The sequence below is a fragment of the Triturus cristatus genome, chromosome 4_1 (genome assembly GCF_964204655.1).
Source record: "Triturus cristatus chromosome 4_1, aTriCri1.1, whole genome shotgun sequence".
Classification (NCBI taxonomy): Eukaryota; Metazoa; Chordata; class Amphibia; order Caudata; family Salamandridae; genus Triturus; species Triturus cristatus.
Window position 1 is genome coordinate 820,315,514 of NC_140585.1, and position 13,877 is coordinate 820,329,390.

The 13,877-nt window shown below is 47.6% G+C and overlaps 1 protein-coding gene across 2 annotated transcripts in view; it reads left to right on the top strand.

Annotated features, from left to right (window-relative positions):
* NUP107 (nucleoporin 107) overlaps positions 1–12,961 on the top strand; it is a 528,088-nt gene extending 515,127 nt beyond the window's left edge. For both annotated transcript variants that reach the window (XM_085653472.1, XM_085653473.1), the window contains exon 28: positions 12,610–12,961. In XM_085653472.1, the coding sequence (XP_085509598.1) occupies positions 12,610–12,717 (108 nt within the window). In that variant the 3' untranslated portion in view covers positions 12,718–12,961. The remainder of the gene's footprint in view (positions 1–12,609) is intronic.
* Positions 12,962–13,877: the final 916 nt, after the last annotated feature.

Below are 13,877 nucleotides of genomic sequence, written 5' to 3' on the forward strand. Positions count from 1 at the left end.
CTGCATATTTCCCTCCGTGCAATTAAAAGAAGATATAACAAAAGACCTCTATGTGAATGCCTCATCTTCTTACTTAGCGTGCCATCATCCCCAAAGAAAACCAAAGTCATATTAACGTTGATTATTACTCCAAAGATGCCACAAAGGACTTCCTTGACTCCCCTCCAGAAATCACTGAGTCTGAGACACTCGTAGATAATAGGAATGTCATTGGCTTTAAAAAGGTCACATCTTGGACATTTGAGAGAGGAGAGTGGGGCAAACTTAGCAATCTTTGCAGGTGTATAATATAGTCTATTAATAACAAAACAAGTGATTCTTTTTAAGGTTAGCCGGCTTAAAGTGTTTGTAAAGAAGATTCAAAGAGGGTTCATATAGTTCTTCAATATCACATTCTAGGGGGATCTGATTCCAAACTAGATGTTGTGGAGGGTATTCAATCTCCTCAGCTTCCAGGAGTTTCTTATACCATTTTGAGTGTTCCTTGCTCTTAAGGTGAACCTCTTGCAGAGTTTGCTCTGCCTCCCAATCTCCATGAATGTCCCCCTTTTCTCCTGCAAACCAAGAGACTAATTGCAAATATTTAAATCTAGAGAAACCACTTCCAATCCTAGCTCTTAAAACCTCCCATGGGTGAACCCCTTCTGAAGATAAAAGTTCTGACCATATGGTGATGCCTGCCCTTCTAACTGATGTTGCAAGGCTATCCATCAAACATAGCGGGGTCCCTGGGAATCCCAGATTTGAGCGAACTCAGAGTAATACCGATCCGCCATCTACACCTAACCTTATACCACAGACTGAGAGCAGCCCTTGGTACTTTTAGATGCACTTTTTTGAAAAAAAAGAGTGCTTTTGTACTATATTGAAAGGACAAAGCATGCATTTGCTCCACCTCACAAAGGCAATCCTATCACTAAATCTGGCATTTCAAGATGGATTGTTAATTGCATTCAGACTTGCTCTGCTAAAGCTAAAATAACTTTATACCTCCTAGAGCGCATTCCACTCGCAAAAAAGGAGCATCTGTGACCTTTTTAGGTAACATTCCAATAGCCGACTTCTGTATGGCAGCAACATGGTCTATACCACACACATATACTAAGCACTATTGTGTGGATGTGTTAGCACGTCAACAAGCTAATGTAGACCAAGCAGTGCTAAAGACACTTTTTCAGACAACTATAACATCTACTGGTTATCAAACGCTTTGGGAGATAACTGCTATATAGTCTATGCAAAGCATGTAGATCTACAGCACACATGCCTTGAACAGATTGTTACTTACCCAGTAAGTATTTGTTCTTGGCTTATAGAGCAATAGATTCACATGTGCCCTTCCGACTCCCCGGGCACCTGTAGTTGTTGCAGTTCTCATTATCTACATTACAAATGCATGCACATATCTATACTACACACACTCACTCCATTCTGACACTCTTACGGGAAAACAATCTAACATTGGAGTCGATGCTCATGTGCACTATCACCGAAAAGAGGCGTCACCTTATCTTGTGACTAGAAAGACTCCTTCGAAGAAAAACAACTTGCAGAGTCATGCTCCGAGTGCCGGGATATGAATCCAAAGGCTTTGCGAGAGCAGGTCTTAAGCTACTAGAGGCCCGGTGCTCGGCTCCATCTCACTCCCGTTCTCGGTCGAAAGGATAGTCTTGAACCATCCCAGAGCCCGCTCTCATCGTCCCTTTTGAGATCTTTGGGTCGATCAGGTAAGCACAAGAAGTCATCGAAGAAGCACAGGCGTTCTTTGACCTTGCCCGTCTGTCGTCCAATGCGATGCTCAACATAGGACGTCGCTGCTTTAGGCCTTTGTCCCCAGAGCCTATTGCTGAGACAACGCCTCCCCTTCCCGCATTTCTTGGAGCCGGAGCATCTCCTGCCCAACTAAAACAATTCTATGAGGCGTGGCACCTCATCTTTGGCCAGTCTGGCTCCGCTGGTGCCCTGCGGAGTCGGTTGAGCACACCAGGCTTTAGACGATTGCAGCTCAGACGGCCCCCGTGGATCCATTATCAGATCCGTACTGACATCGGTCGGTCGATCCACCATGACCTTCCCCGACGTTGGCCCCAGCGGTAACTCTCCCGATGCTGACCATGTCCCCGGTCGGCATCGACGTCATGCCTTGTTCCTGACATGGACACGGAGCCAAACCGGCATTGATCCATGTCAGTTATGACGCTGGAAGGAACTTTTGTTCTGGTGTTCATCTCTGGCATTGATTTCGTGCCAGGTGATAGTGAAGAGGAATGGGAGGGGCAGCTGTACCCTTTACCTGACCAGCTTGGAAACCCCATGGACTGCCGGACCTTCCCTGACACTGGCTTGCTTTCACCCCCTACCTACGGAGGAGAGGCCATCCTACGCTGTGGTGGTAAGGTCGGCCGAGGTCCTTGCCCTTCAGTGGCAGTCAGGACTACCCTCCTGACAGAGATGCTTCAGCCTGCGGCTTCTACCTCTGAACCTCTCTTGCCTTTTAATGAAGCCCTCACTGATGTCCTTCTGGGCTCTTGGTCCAAGCCCAGTAGTGGGGCTCCTCATGACAGGACAATCGCCGGCCGCCACCGCCCCTCTCCTGGCGACCCAGTGTTCCTTGCACAACATCCTTCCCCGTCAGAGCTTGGTTGTCCAAGCCTCATCTTCCAAGGGCGCATTCCCTTCTGCACACCTGCCCCCTCCCCCGATAGGGAATCCAAGAAGCTGCATCATCTTGAGAAATGTGTGAATACTTCCTCCAGCTTGGCATTACGGTCAGTGTATACTGTAGAAAGCTGGCTCTGCATATACTATACCAAAGTAAGGTATAGTGGACACAGAGTTCAGGGGATCCCCAAAGGTATAGCAAAGGCTAAATGTGATAATCACTAACAGCTGTCTTTGTGGTATTGTGGTCGAGCGGTAAGACTTATCATGGGGGGTTTTAAGATTTTATTGTATTCACTCAATCAAGGCTGATGGCACACACTCCAAGACAGAATCCAGACCAATCTGAAAGACTGTAGTTATAGATTCCTTACCTTTAGAATTACCCCCATGCGTCAGACTGGATCCGGAGATTTTTTTTCTCTTAGCAATACCCCTGCGCGTTGGTAGGTAGCGTCTGTGGTTGGCGGGATGACGTCGCGGTGTCTACCTAGATAGCGCCTGTGCGCGCTGATGTCAGATCTTTCTTTTTCCGCGCCAACCATTGCAGATCCAGAGCGAGCGTGCCCCTTAGTCACTTTTTGACTAAAACGTTTTGACTTTTGTCGACATCTTTTTCGAGTCGCTTCGACTCATGGTGTCCCATCATCGGACCGGCTTTTAGTCTTGTGACTCCTGTCACAAACTGATGTGTGTCACGGATCCTCACCTGGTGGGCCTCTGGTGCCTGGAGCTTGACCACGACCCGAAGTCTTTGCGGGAGCGGTCTGGAAAGCTACTGGAGGCCCGGCAGTCGGCTCAGCGCCGCTCTAGGTCCCGGTCAAGAGGAAGGTCTCCGGACTGGTCCCAGAGCCATCACCATTCGTCATCGAGTAAGTCGATGCACAAAAAGAAGGCAAAGAAGCATTGTCGCTCTTCGCCTTCTCCCCGCCTGTAGGCCGACGCAACACAGGAACCGGAGCATCGTCGCTCTCTGGCTCAGCCTTCGGAGCCTGCTTCTGGGATGACTCTGCTGCTTCCCTCCCTTTCCGGGAGCTGGAGCATCCCCTGACCAGCTTCGAGCTTTCTACGAAGTGCTGCACAGCATCTTTTGGCAGCCCGGCGCGCCTCCAGTCCCCGCGGAATCGGCTGGGGGCCCTGGGTCTTCGAGGCCGGTGGCTTTGGCTCCGGCGTCGTAGGGCTCCGGCGTCTTAGGGCCCCACGGATCCAAGCCTGGATCCGGATGGTGCCGGTAGACCTCACTGTACCTTCCCCTGTGCCGAATCCAGTGACGATGCATCCGACTCCGGTTGTGTCCCCAACCGGTGTCGACCACAGGCTCACCCCTGACGTGGACACGGAGCCTGACCGGCACCGAACACTACTTTTGTACCACTGTTCTTTCCTGGCGTTCCCTACCGCCCTGACTGGCATCCAGAGGAGGACTGGGCGGGGTCTGGTGACCCTCTAGCAGACCAACTTGAGGAGATGGACTGGAGAGAGAAGTTGGGTGAGGCCAATGGTCTACCTCACCAGACCTTGGTATGCTTTCTCCCCCTACCGTGGCCATGGAGGAGGGGGCCTCCTACACTGTGGTGTTGCGTAGGGCAGCTGAGGCCTTGGGCCTTGAGCTTCCTACGGTGACTGTGGAGCTTCCGCCGTCAGCGGCCTCTTCGGAGCCCCTGCTGCCTTTTAATGAGGCCCTCGCTGACATCCTTCTGGGCACTTGGTCCAAACCCAGCACAGGGGCTCCTGTGGATAGCATGTTTGCCCGACGCCACCGCCCAGCCCTGGGCGACCCACTTTTCATCTCCCAACACCGTACCCCCAGAGCTTGGTGGTCCAAGCTTCAACATCAAAAGGCGCATTCCCTACTGCTCCCCCAGATAGGGAATCCAAGAAGCTGGACCATCATGGGAAAAAGATGTTTTCTTCTGCGAGCTTAGGACTGCGGTCGGTGAACACCGCATATGTCTCTTGGGCCGTTATTCGCACTCGGTGTGGGATACGGTGGCGCAAGTGCTGCTGCAGTGCCCGGAGGAGGCCCGGGCCATGCTCACCCGTGCTGTCGCAGAGGGTAGAGACGCAGCCATTCGGTGTGGGCTGGATACCGCCTACTCACTGGGTAGAACGATTTCAACGTCAGTAGCCCTGATGCTCTACGTTTGGCTGAGGCCCACTGGCTTCTCTGGGGATGTTTAATCTACCCTTTGGACATGCCCTTCGATGGCCATCGCCTATGTGGCGACAAGGCAAACAATGAGCCCGAGCGTTTCAAGGACTCTAGGGCTATGGCCAGATCCTTGGGCCTCGCTGCCACCTCCCGCCCCATGCAGTCTGCCTTTCGCCCCTTTCGTGGCTACGGAAGGGATGACCCACCACGCTCCACCCAGAGCCACAGGCCTGCGCAAGCTACCCATCCTCTGTGCGAACGGGCACGTGGGACCCAACGTCGCGGGTCTGGGGGCCAGCGGGCAGGCCAGTCCACCAATGCCCCTCCCAGCAGCCTCCAAACCTTCCTAGTCTGACTTTTCAGGGCCACAACTTGCCAGTGGGTGGCAGGATCCGCCATCACCTCCCCCACTGGCGCAACATCACGTCAGGTTTTGCACATAGTCCGAAGGGGCTACTCCCTCCCTTTCAAGACTACCCCTCCTTCCATGCCAGCTACACTTCATCGCATGTAGGAGAGTCATTTGGCCCTTTTCCGCCAGGAAGTTACGGCTCTCTTGGCCAAGAGAGCTATAGAATGAGTCCCTTTGCCAGAAGTAGGTTGTGGTTGCTACTCTCACTACTTCCTGGTGCCCAAGAAGGACGAAGGCCTGCGTCCTATCTTAGACCTCAGGGATGTCAACCGCTTCCTCCGGAAGGAGAAGTTTAAGATGTTAACTTTGGATCTGGTCTTGTCTGTGTCCTCAAACCCTGGAGACTGGATGGTAGCGTTGGACTTGCAGGACGCTTACTTTCACATCACTGTCTTGCCTGCCCATCGGCGTTACCTACGGTTCACAGTAGGCCACAAGCATTTTCAGTGCTCCCTTTTGGCCTTACCCGCGCCCCTCTGGTGTTAACAAAAGTGATGACCGTGGTCGCAGCTCAACTGCGCTGATCAGGGGTTCCAGTCTTCCCTATCTCGACGACTGGCTGTTGAAAGCTGATTCATCCCAGGCTCCAGACTACGGCGGACCTCCTGCATTTGCTGGGGTTCAATATTAAATTGCCGAAGTCGCACCTGATTCCCTCCTTTTCATCGCAGCGGTTCTGGACACAGCATAGTTTCGGGTTTATCCTCCCGAGCAGCGAGTCCGGAATATTCGTGCGTTGGTACCGATGTTTGAGCCTCTATCTCGGGTTTCGTTGAGAATGACCCTGAGGCTGCTGGGCCTCATGCATCCTGCTGGTAGATCATGCCAGATGGCATATGCGGGTTCTGCAGTGGGACCTGAAGTTCCAGTAGGCGCAGCATCAGGGGAACCTTTCCGATGTCGTCCAGATCTCGAAGGGGACTACAAATCAGTTGCAGTGGTAGCTCACGAACCTGGATTGGGTCAGCCGCAGATCCCTCTCCCTTCCCCAACCAGAGTTCACAGTGGTGATGGATGCGTCACTTCTGGGTTGGGGCGGCCACATGGGGGAGGTGGAGATCAGAGGGCTCTGGTCTCCTGCAGAGTTGCGGCTCCACATCAACCTTCTGGAGCTCCATGTGATTCGTCTAACACTGAAGAGTAGTGCAGGTGTTCACGGACAACACCACTGCCATGTTGTACTGCAACAAGCAGGGCGGGGTGGGGTCGTGGACCCTATGTCAAGAGGCTCTTCACCTTTGGACGTGGCTGGAACATCAGGGGATATCCCTGGTGGTTCAACACTTGGCAGGTTCCCTGAACGCCAGGGCGGACAAACTCAGCCGCCAGTTCATGATGGATCACGAATGGAGTCTTCACTCGGAGGTGGTGCAAGGTCTCTTTCAGCAGTGGGGAGAGCCTTGGTTAGATCTATTCGCCACCGAAGAGAACGTGCAATGTCAGCAGTTCTGTGCGTTGGAGTTTCAAAGGCGGCACCATGCCTCTCGTCGCAAGTGGAATTTCGGCCTCCTGTACGCCTTTCCGCCTGTACCACTTATACCCAGAATGCTGAAGGTCAAGCGTGACCGGGCCCAAGTAATTCTTGTGGTTCCGGAATGGGCACAAAGAGTCTGGTTCCCTGAGCTCTTGAACCTGGCCATCGACCCTCCGATTAGACTTCCTCCTTGGGAGGATCTTCTGTCGCAGCAACAGGGGACGGTCCTCCATCCGAACCTGTCCAGCCACCACCTCCTTGCGTGAATATTGAGCAGCTTTTGACCTTCCTCCCGAAGTCTTTAACGTCATCTTGGAAGCCAGGCATCCCACCACCAAAACAGTATACACCTGTAGATCTAACACATTTGTGGCATGGTGCACAGCAAAGGCTGCGGATCCCCTTTCTGCCCCTCTTTCAGAGGTTCTCCTCTTCATTCTTACCTTGGCCCAGCAGGGCTCTGGTCTGGGCACTCTTAAGGGCTATCTTTCAGCCATTTTGGCCATTCTTCGCCTTTCTGATCAGCCCTCTCTTTTCAAGTCCACAATTGTTAACAGATTCCTGAAGGGCATTACTCATCTCTTTCCTCTTTCTCCTTTAGTAATGTAGACTTTAACCTTGTTCTCACTTATCTTAAGTGTGCTCCCTTTGAGCCACTACTTAATTGTCCTCTTTGTCTCCTCACTTTGAAGACTGCTTTCTTGCTTGCCATCACCTCTGCTTGCAGGTTGAGTGAGCTTCAGGCTTTATCTTCTAAACCTTCCTTTCTGGCTGTCTATCCTGACAAAGTAGTCTTCTGTACTCGGCCCTCTTTTCTGCCCAAAGTGGTTACTTCTTTCCACATAGGTCAGACCATCACATTGTCCACTTTCTTCCCGCCTCCTCACCCTTCCAAAGAGGAGGAGAGACTCCACTGTCTGGACCCAAAGCATGCGCTATCTTTCTACTTTGTCCACACATAAGACTTCGGGGTGGACGATCAACTTTTCGTGGGTTATGTGGGTGCTAAGAAAGGCCGAGCAGTGCACAAACGTACCATCTCTATATGGGTTGTCTTATGCATTAAGATCTGCTATTCTTTGTCTAAAAATGCAACCTCCAGTGGGTTTGCGCACCCACTCTACCAGCCACTACTGCTATGGGACGCGGAGTTCCCTTACTTGACTACTGTCAGGCAGCCACGTAGGCATCCTTGCACATGTTCACCAAGCATTACTGCCTGGACATCCAAATCCGGAGAGACAGCGTTTTTTTATCCTTTCTATCCTCCAGGACTTCTTGGTGTGAACTTAGTTCGCAGACCCTCCTCCGGGGTTGGCATTGCTGGGGTATCTATTCTAAAGGTAAGGAATCTATAACTGCAGTCTCTTTCAGATGAACAAGTTACTTACCTTCGGTAACGATGTATCTGTAAGAGACATTAGATTCCTTACCGCCCCACCCATCCTCCCCGTTCTGTGAACTGACTTCCAGGGATTGGTACTTCCTTACAGGGATTGGTACTTCCTTACAGGGCCCTAGTTATGTGCACCAGTGGTCAGTGTCTTGCATGGCTCTGCGCTTCTGGCGTGAAAAGTCGTGTCAGATACTGTAACGTCATCCCGGCGACCACAACTCTGACGACCAACGTGGAGTTGACCGACGCCACCTACCGAAGCGCAGGGATACTGCTAAGAGAAAAAAAATCTCTGGATCCAGTCTGACACCTGGGGGTAATTCTAAAAGTAAGAAATCAATAACTACTAATATCTCTTAGAGATACATCGTTACCAAAGGTAAGTAACTTGTTCATTAAGTAAGTATAAAAAGGTATACTTATGTTGCATTTCTAGAACCAAGCAGGACTTGGTACAGCTAAGTGAAATATACTTTCAAATGCAAAACTTTACAAGGAAATGCAATTGTGGATGGTATCGGATTCGTTACAGGTTTGTATTTGCTTTTAAAACTGTTTAAAATACATAGAAATTACTTTTTGGTTACTTTTCAGTTACTTTGACTATTTGGGGTGATATGCCGAGATATCACAGAAGGGGCTTATAATTTACAGATAAGTGCAACAGTTTTTGATTCAAATAAAGTTACTTTAGTTTTCATACAAAAGTCAGTTCAACACTTAAAAGGTTTTTGGAACAAAAATCATAATATTGGTCCCTATGGGAGAAAAGAAGGTTATCGGTTTGCAGGCCACTCTGTTGTCGGAGCAAAGCTCCTGGGGTTAGAATCAGCACTGCAGGGGCCAACAATCAGCACAGGATCTGCATCACCATCTGCATGGAGGTGGGCGGATGCAGAGTGCCTAGAAGATGTCTGTAGCCCTGTGGTTTGCAATGGAGATCTCCCATTTGAAGAAAATGCTGCAGGCTCCGGCATGGGGATTTTCTGAAGGCGACCACCGGCAGGAGAGGTAAGTAGGGTTCTTGGGAGATGCCTGGACACCGTTGGTTGGGCCACCGACGGCCGTGAGGCATCGTGTGCAGGGGTGTCTTTAGGCGTCAGATCTTCTTCCCAGCTCTAGGCACGGTTGGGAGGACCCTAAGGGTTGAGGCTGCAGGTTTCTGCTTGAAGCTGGAGGTAGGTCGGTGATCACCAGATCCCAGGTCAGGATCACTGGGGAGACCTCCTTGTGGTGTTGGGCCACTCGAACTTAGGCTGAGAGTGTCCGGTGCAGAGTCGTGCAGAACCTTGGAGCCGCCTGGATCTGGGTTCTGTGTTGAAGTCTTTGGTGGAGCAAATTCGGTGCACACGGGAGACCGAGTCTTTGCGATGAGTGCAGGGCAGGTCCCCTGAGTCCTAGGGGTCTTCTGGCTGCTGGACTCGCCTGGGTTTCACTGTGGGCAGGTCGTAGTCAGGGCAGGCCAGTAGGGCTGGGGCCAAAGCAGTTAGTATCCTCTTCTTCCTGGGTCAGCACGGCTCTTCAGTCCTTCTTCTTTGTTCAACGAATCTGAGGAAGCAAAGTTCAGGGTTGCCCCTAAACACTAAATTTAGGGACGTTTACAGGGGTGAGCAGGTCAGGACTAATAGGTCCCTTCCTTAGGGTTAGTACACCCCCTATCATGCCCTATTTTTGACGCACCATTGGTCAGTGTCTTTCATGGCTCTGCGCTTCTGTCGTGGACAGTTCTTAACACGACTTAAGTCAGCGTGCCTGGGCAGCGTCTATGTAGGTCCTGCGATAACCATTCCAGTGCGCACAATGCCGATGACCAAGACAAAGCTGACCGGCGCCACCTACCAACACTATTGCTGACGAAAAAAATCTGGATCCAGACTGACGCCTGAGGGAAATTCCAAAGATAAGGAATCTACAACTAGACTATGTCTCTACCAAATACATTGTTACCGAAGGTAAGGAACTTGTTCATTAATGGTACTTCTGGGTGTCGAAAGCGAAGACTCAGTTGTGTGTTTTTGAATATATTTTTCTCACAGGATTATGTCTCTATTAGACGTATTTCAGTAGTAAGGTGAATGGAAAAAAGTAGATACACAGGAAAGGGTTGTGTGTGTGTGTGTGGTAGTACTGAAAGCCTTTGCTGACCTAACTGCAGCAAACCTGTTCTATAGTGAGTAGAGGCTACCCCACATACCTACAAACATGGGTAAAGTACAACTAATATAGGAAGAGGTAACTTATATTGAACTATGTTATTTAGGTACTAATGTGCTTTTAACTGGTTACAGTCAATAATTGTTCCAAGCAACATTTAAGAAATTAGAGGGGCGTTTTGGGGACAAAATAATTTACTAAAAAGATTAAAAGAAATTGGGCTACCTCCAAGAGATAAATTAGAAATTCACTGATTATATTGCGGCAGTAAGGGGGATTTCCAACACATGTGACTTTGGAGAGCTGTTTGACTCTTTGATCAACTTATAGCTGCCAAACTCTAAAGAAACTGCTTGCATACAATCCAGGTCTCTGAGAAGCAACAACCACCGAAGTATCAAACACCGTGCTGATTATGTGAAAGGAATGAGAGTTCCCGCGAGCAAGCTGTTTGAAAAATTAATAGGAAAAAGATTGGAGAATAAAAGGACATCCACACTTTAAAACAAAGACAATTTGGTGATAATTCCAAGATAAAATGTTTTATGTGTAGAAATGGAAACAATTTAGCAAACAGCAATTTTTATTTTGCAAAAACTCCACTTGTAGGAAATATGGAAGTATAGGTCTTTTTGTGATTGTCTATTAGAGGAACTGGCAGAAAAGGCTTATAAGCTTGTTTTGCAAATTATTGATAAGGTAGACCAATTGCAATCTGTTTAGATGATGATATGTCTGTTTTCTAGCAGTTTCCTAATCCTTTCATACTCCTTAACAAGTGTACATTCCCCAATAGAGAAGAATATGTCCTGGGGGAGCCATATATAAATCCTCTGGGATATGGCAAAAAAACTATACCCCTGGTAGAGATGAGCAAAATGTGTATATATTTCAGGGGAAGGTTTACAATTTGCATGTTGTAAATAACGAAGAAAGCTATTAATGTGGAGAAACCAAAGAGAATTGGGCATTAAACTGATCCCCTTGTTATTAATCCAGTTTTGATAGTTAAAATAATTTTAGATAATGGTGTTTGCAAATAGTTCCTAGAAGTATTTGATGACATACTTGGTGTTCTAAGGAAAATTCAGCACAAAAGTAATACAAGACACATTGTTAATCCTATCACACATAAAGTTATTTCTGTACCCTGGTGGTGCAAAAAAATACTTGAAGATAAACTGGGTAATTTGTACCAATATAGAGTAATTCAAAGTACAGAAAATTGTGGCCTCCTATTTTGTTAACAAACTCTTCCGGTCCGAAGTAGGGTCTAAGTTACAATATTCAGTATTCCAACCCAAGTAGGTCACAGAAAGTGTTCATTTTTCATTTCCAAAATGCATGTTGTGACACGATTTCTGAAAGGTTTGACGCATGTTTCCTTTAAAGCCTTCCATCATGCCTCAGTGAGATTTTAAATTGGTTCTCATGTTTCTTATGGGTACACCGTTCGGACCCATGCACATTCATTCCTTACCGCTCCGTACCTTTAAGATGGTAATCCTAATCACAATCACATCTGCGCACTATGTGAGTGAACTGCAGGCTTTGTCAGTACAGTTCCCATACAACACTTTCTTTCCAGACATAATGGTGCTGCGGACCCAGGCTGTCTTCCTGCCTAAGGAGGGATTGCCTTTCCACTTGGGTTATTTCATTACCATGTCATTGTTTCTTCCACAACCATTGACTGTTAAGAAATCTGTGATTAGAAGTAGCCATCAGAAGAGCAACTTAACTTTTCTAACACTCTTTCTGGTGGGTACTCTCCAACTGCACATTCTTTAGTTCCCTCCTGCCATCCTATTCTGTGAAGTGGACTCTTGTGCCTATTAAAAAAGGTCCCAAGTTGGTGTTTTCAAACAACCTAATTCGTCACAGTTACTTTGCGTCTGATGGCGCAGAAGAAATCAAAGAAACTAACGTCCGCACACAGATACATATATGGCATCAATTTGCAGCTCCGCTCCATCACTTCTATTGTCATGACAAGGTAGTTGCTTGAGTTCAACAGTGCCATTTGCTGTGTGAGAGAGGAATTGTTTTACAGAACTCTAGTTCCAGTGTGCTGCCTATGACTATTCCACGGGTGAGGAATACAAAGTTAGTTAGAGCATCCACCAGAAAGAGTGTAACCAAAGGTAAGTAACTTGTTCTTGTGTATTACTTTATAAGACAGTTATGCCATTTTTATGTGCTAGAAAGAATATGCTTACTGTTACCAAAAGTAATAGCTGCAAAAGAAAGTTGGTGTCTAGTTGCATCTTCTACAATAGAAACACTCCATAAATTAAGTCAATAAAACAAACTAACGTTAGCCTGCTTATTTTCTCATTCTTCTGTCTCCTCTTTAACAGGAATTTTCAAAAGACGAGTTGAGGAAATTGCTGCAGAAGCTGAGGGAGTCTTCGTTGATGCTTTTGGATCAGGACCTTGATCCTCTGGGATATGAAGTTCAGTCCTGATGTCTTAATTTAGCATTAGTTTATGTCAAGCTACTTTTGGATGTGTCTGTCCTACAGCTATCTGCTGGAAGGAGTGTAAAAAGGAAACGTCACTAAAATGGCAACTGTCTCCATTTGGGGAAATATTCATTTTTGTAAAGAATAACATTATTTTGTAAGAATCCTTTTCATTATTAAATTACATTTTGCTCAGAAAGGTAGAAATTCATCTTAATTTCTTCCCAAGAGCAAAATTACTAATCAACTTTGCATTTAATTTCATCCATTTGGTGTGAGTCGGAGCAAAGATGGTATAACTTGTACCAGAACTATGCCAAAGTTTTGTGTTGCACGACCAAGGAATGCATACATGTTCCTTCTGTTAACCCAACCCATGCCACTGTGGTTCTGATTTACCTCATCCTATTTTAATTTACTTTCCGTGCTGCATTGACTTGAATTGTTGGAATCGTCCCTGAGCTAGTGTTGCAGGGATTCTGCTCATGCACAGAACTATGCGCAGGAAACCAGGGCCTCAGTGAATTGTGGTGTACCAAAAACTCACCTCAGAACCCCTATCCGACCAGCATCAGTGTCCAATTAGTTATCCGATTTTATCTCGGCGGTCCCAATGTATAGACAACCCAGAACAAGCGACTTAGTGTATTCTCAGGAATGGTGGGAATCAGAAATACCTGTTCGTTATTATTCTCATATCAGTCCACAACAAGAGTAAACAGAGACACGGTAAAGTTTAAAGAGTTTATTTTATAAGCCTTGTGTCCTAAGATGCAGTACTTTGGCTAACTTAAGCAGACAATTGATTAAAATCAAAACCATCAGCATAGTTACAATACCATAGAGAATGAAAGGAGAAATCATAATAAAATGACAGTGGATTACAGCCACCTTCCTTTCGCTGGTAAACTAATATTATTATTATTAGACTAATAGAAGGTCTCTAGGCTTGAATGGGGAACCCCATACCGTAAAGATCAGCTTAGTGGAATCACGTCACAGGATCAGGTATACTCTGATCCTGGGAAAGCTCTTCTTCCGAATGCATGAATCGAGCAAGCAGCCTGCAATATTAAAAGCGCTCGACTCTCGGGTATTTGCAGCTGCGTGCGTGTTATGGCTAAATAGTGGGCCGATCAACCTGAACCTAAAAAAACATGCAC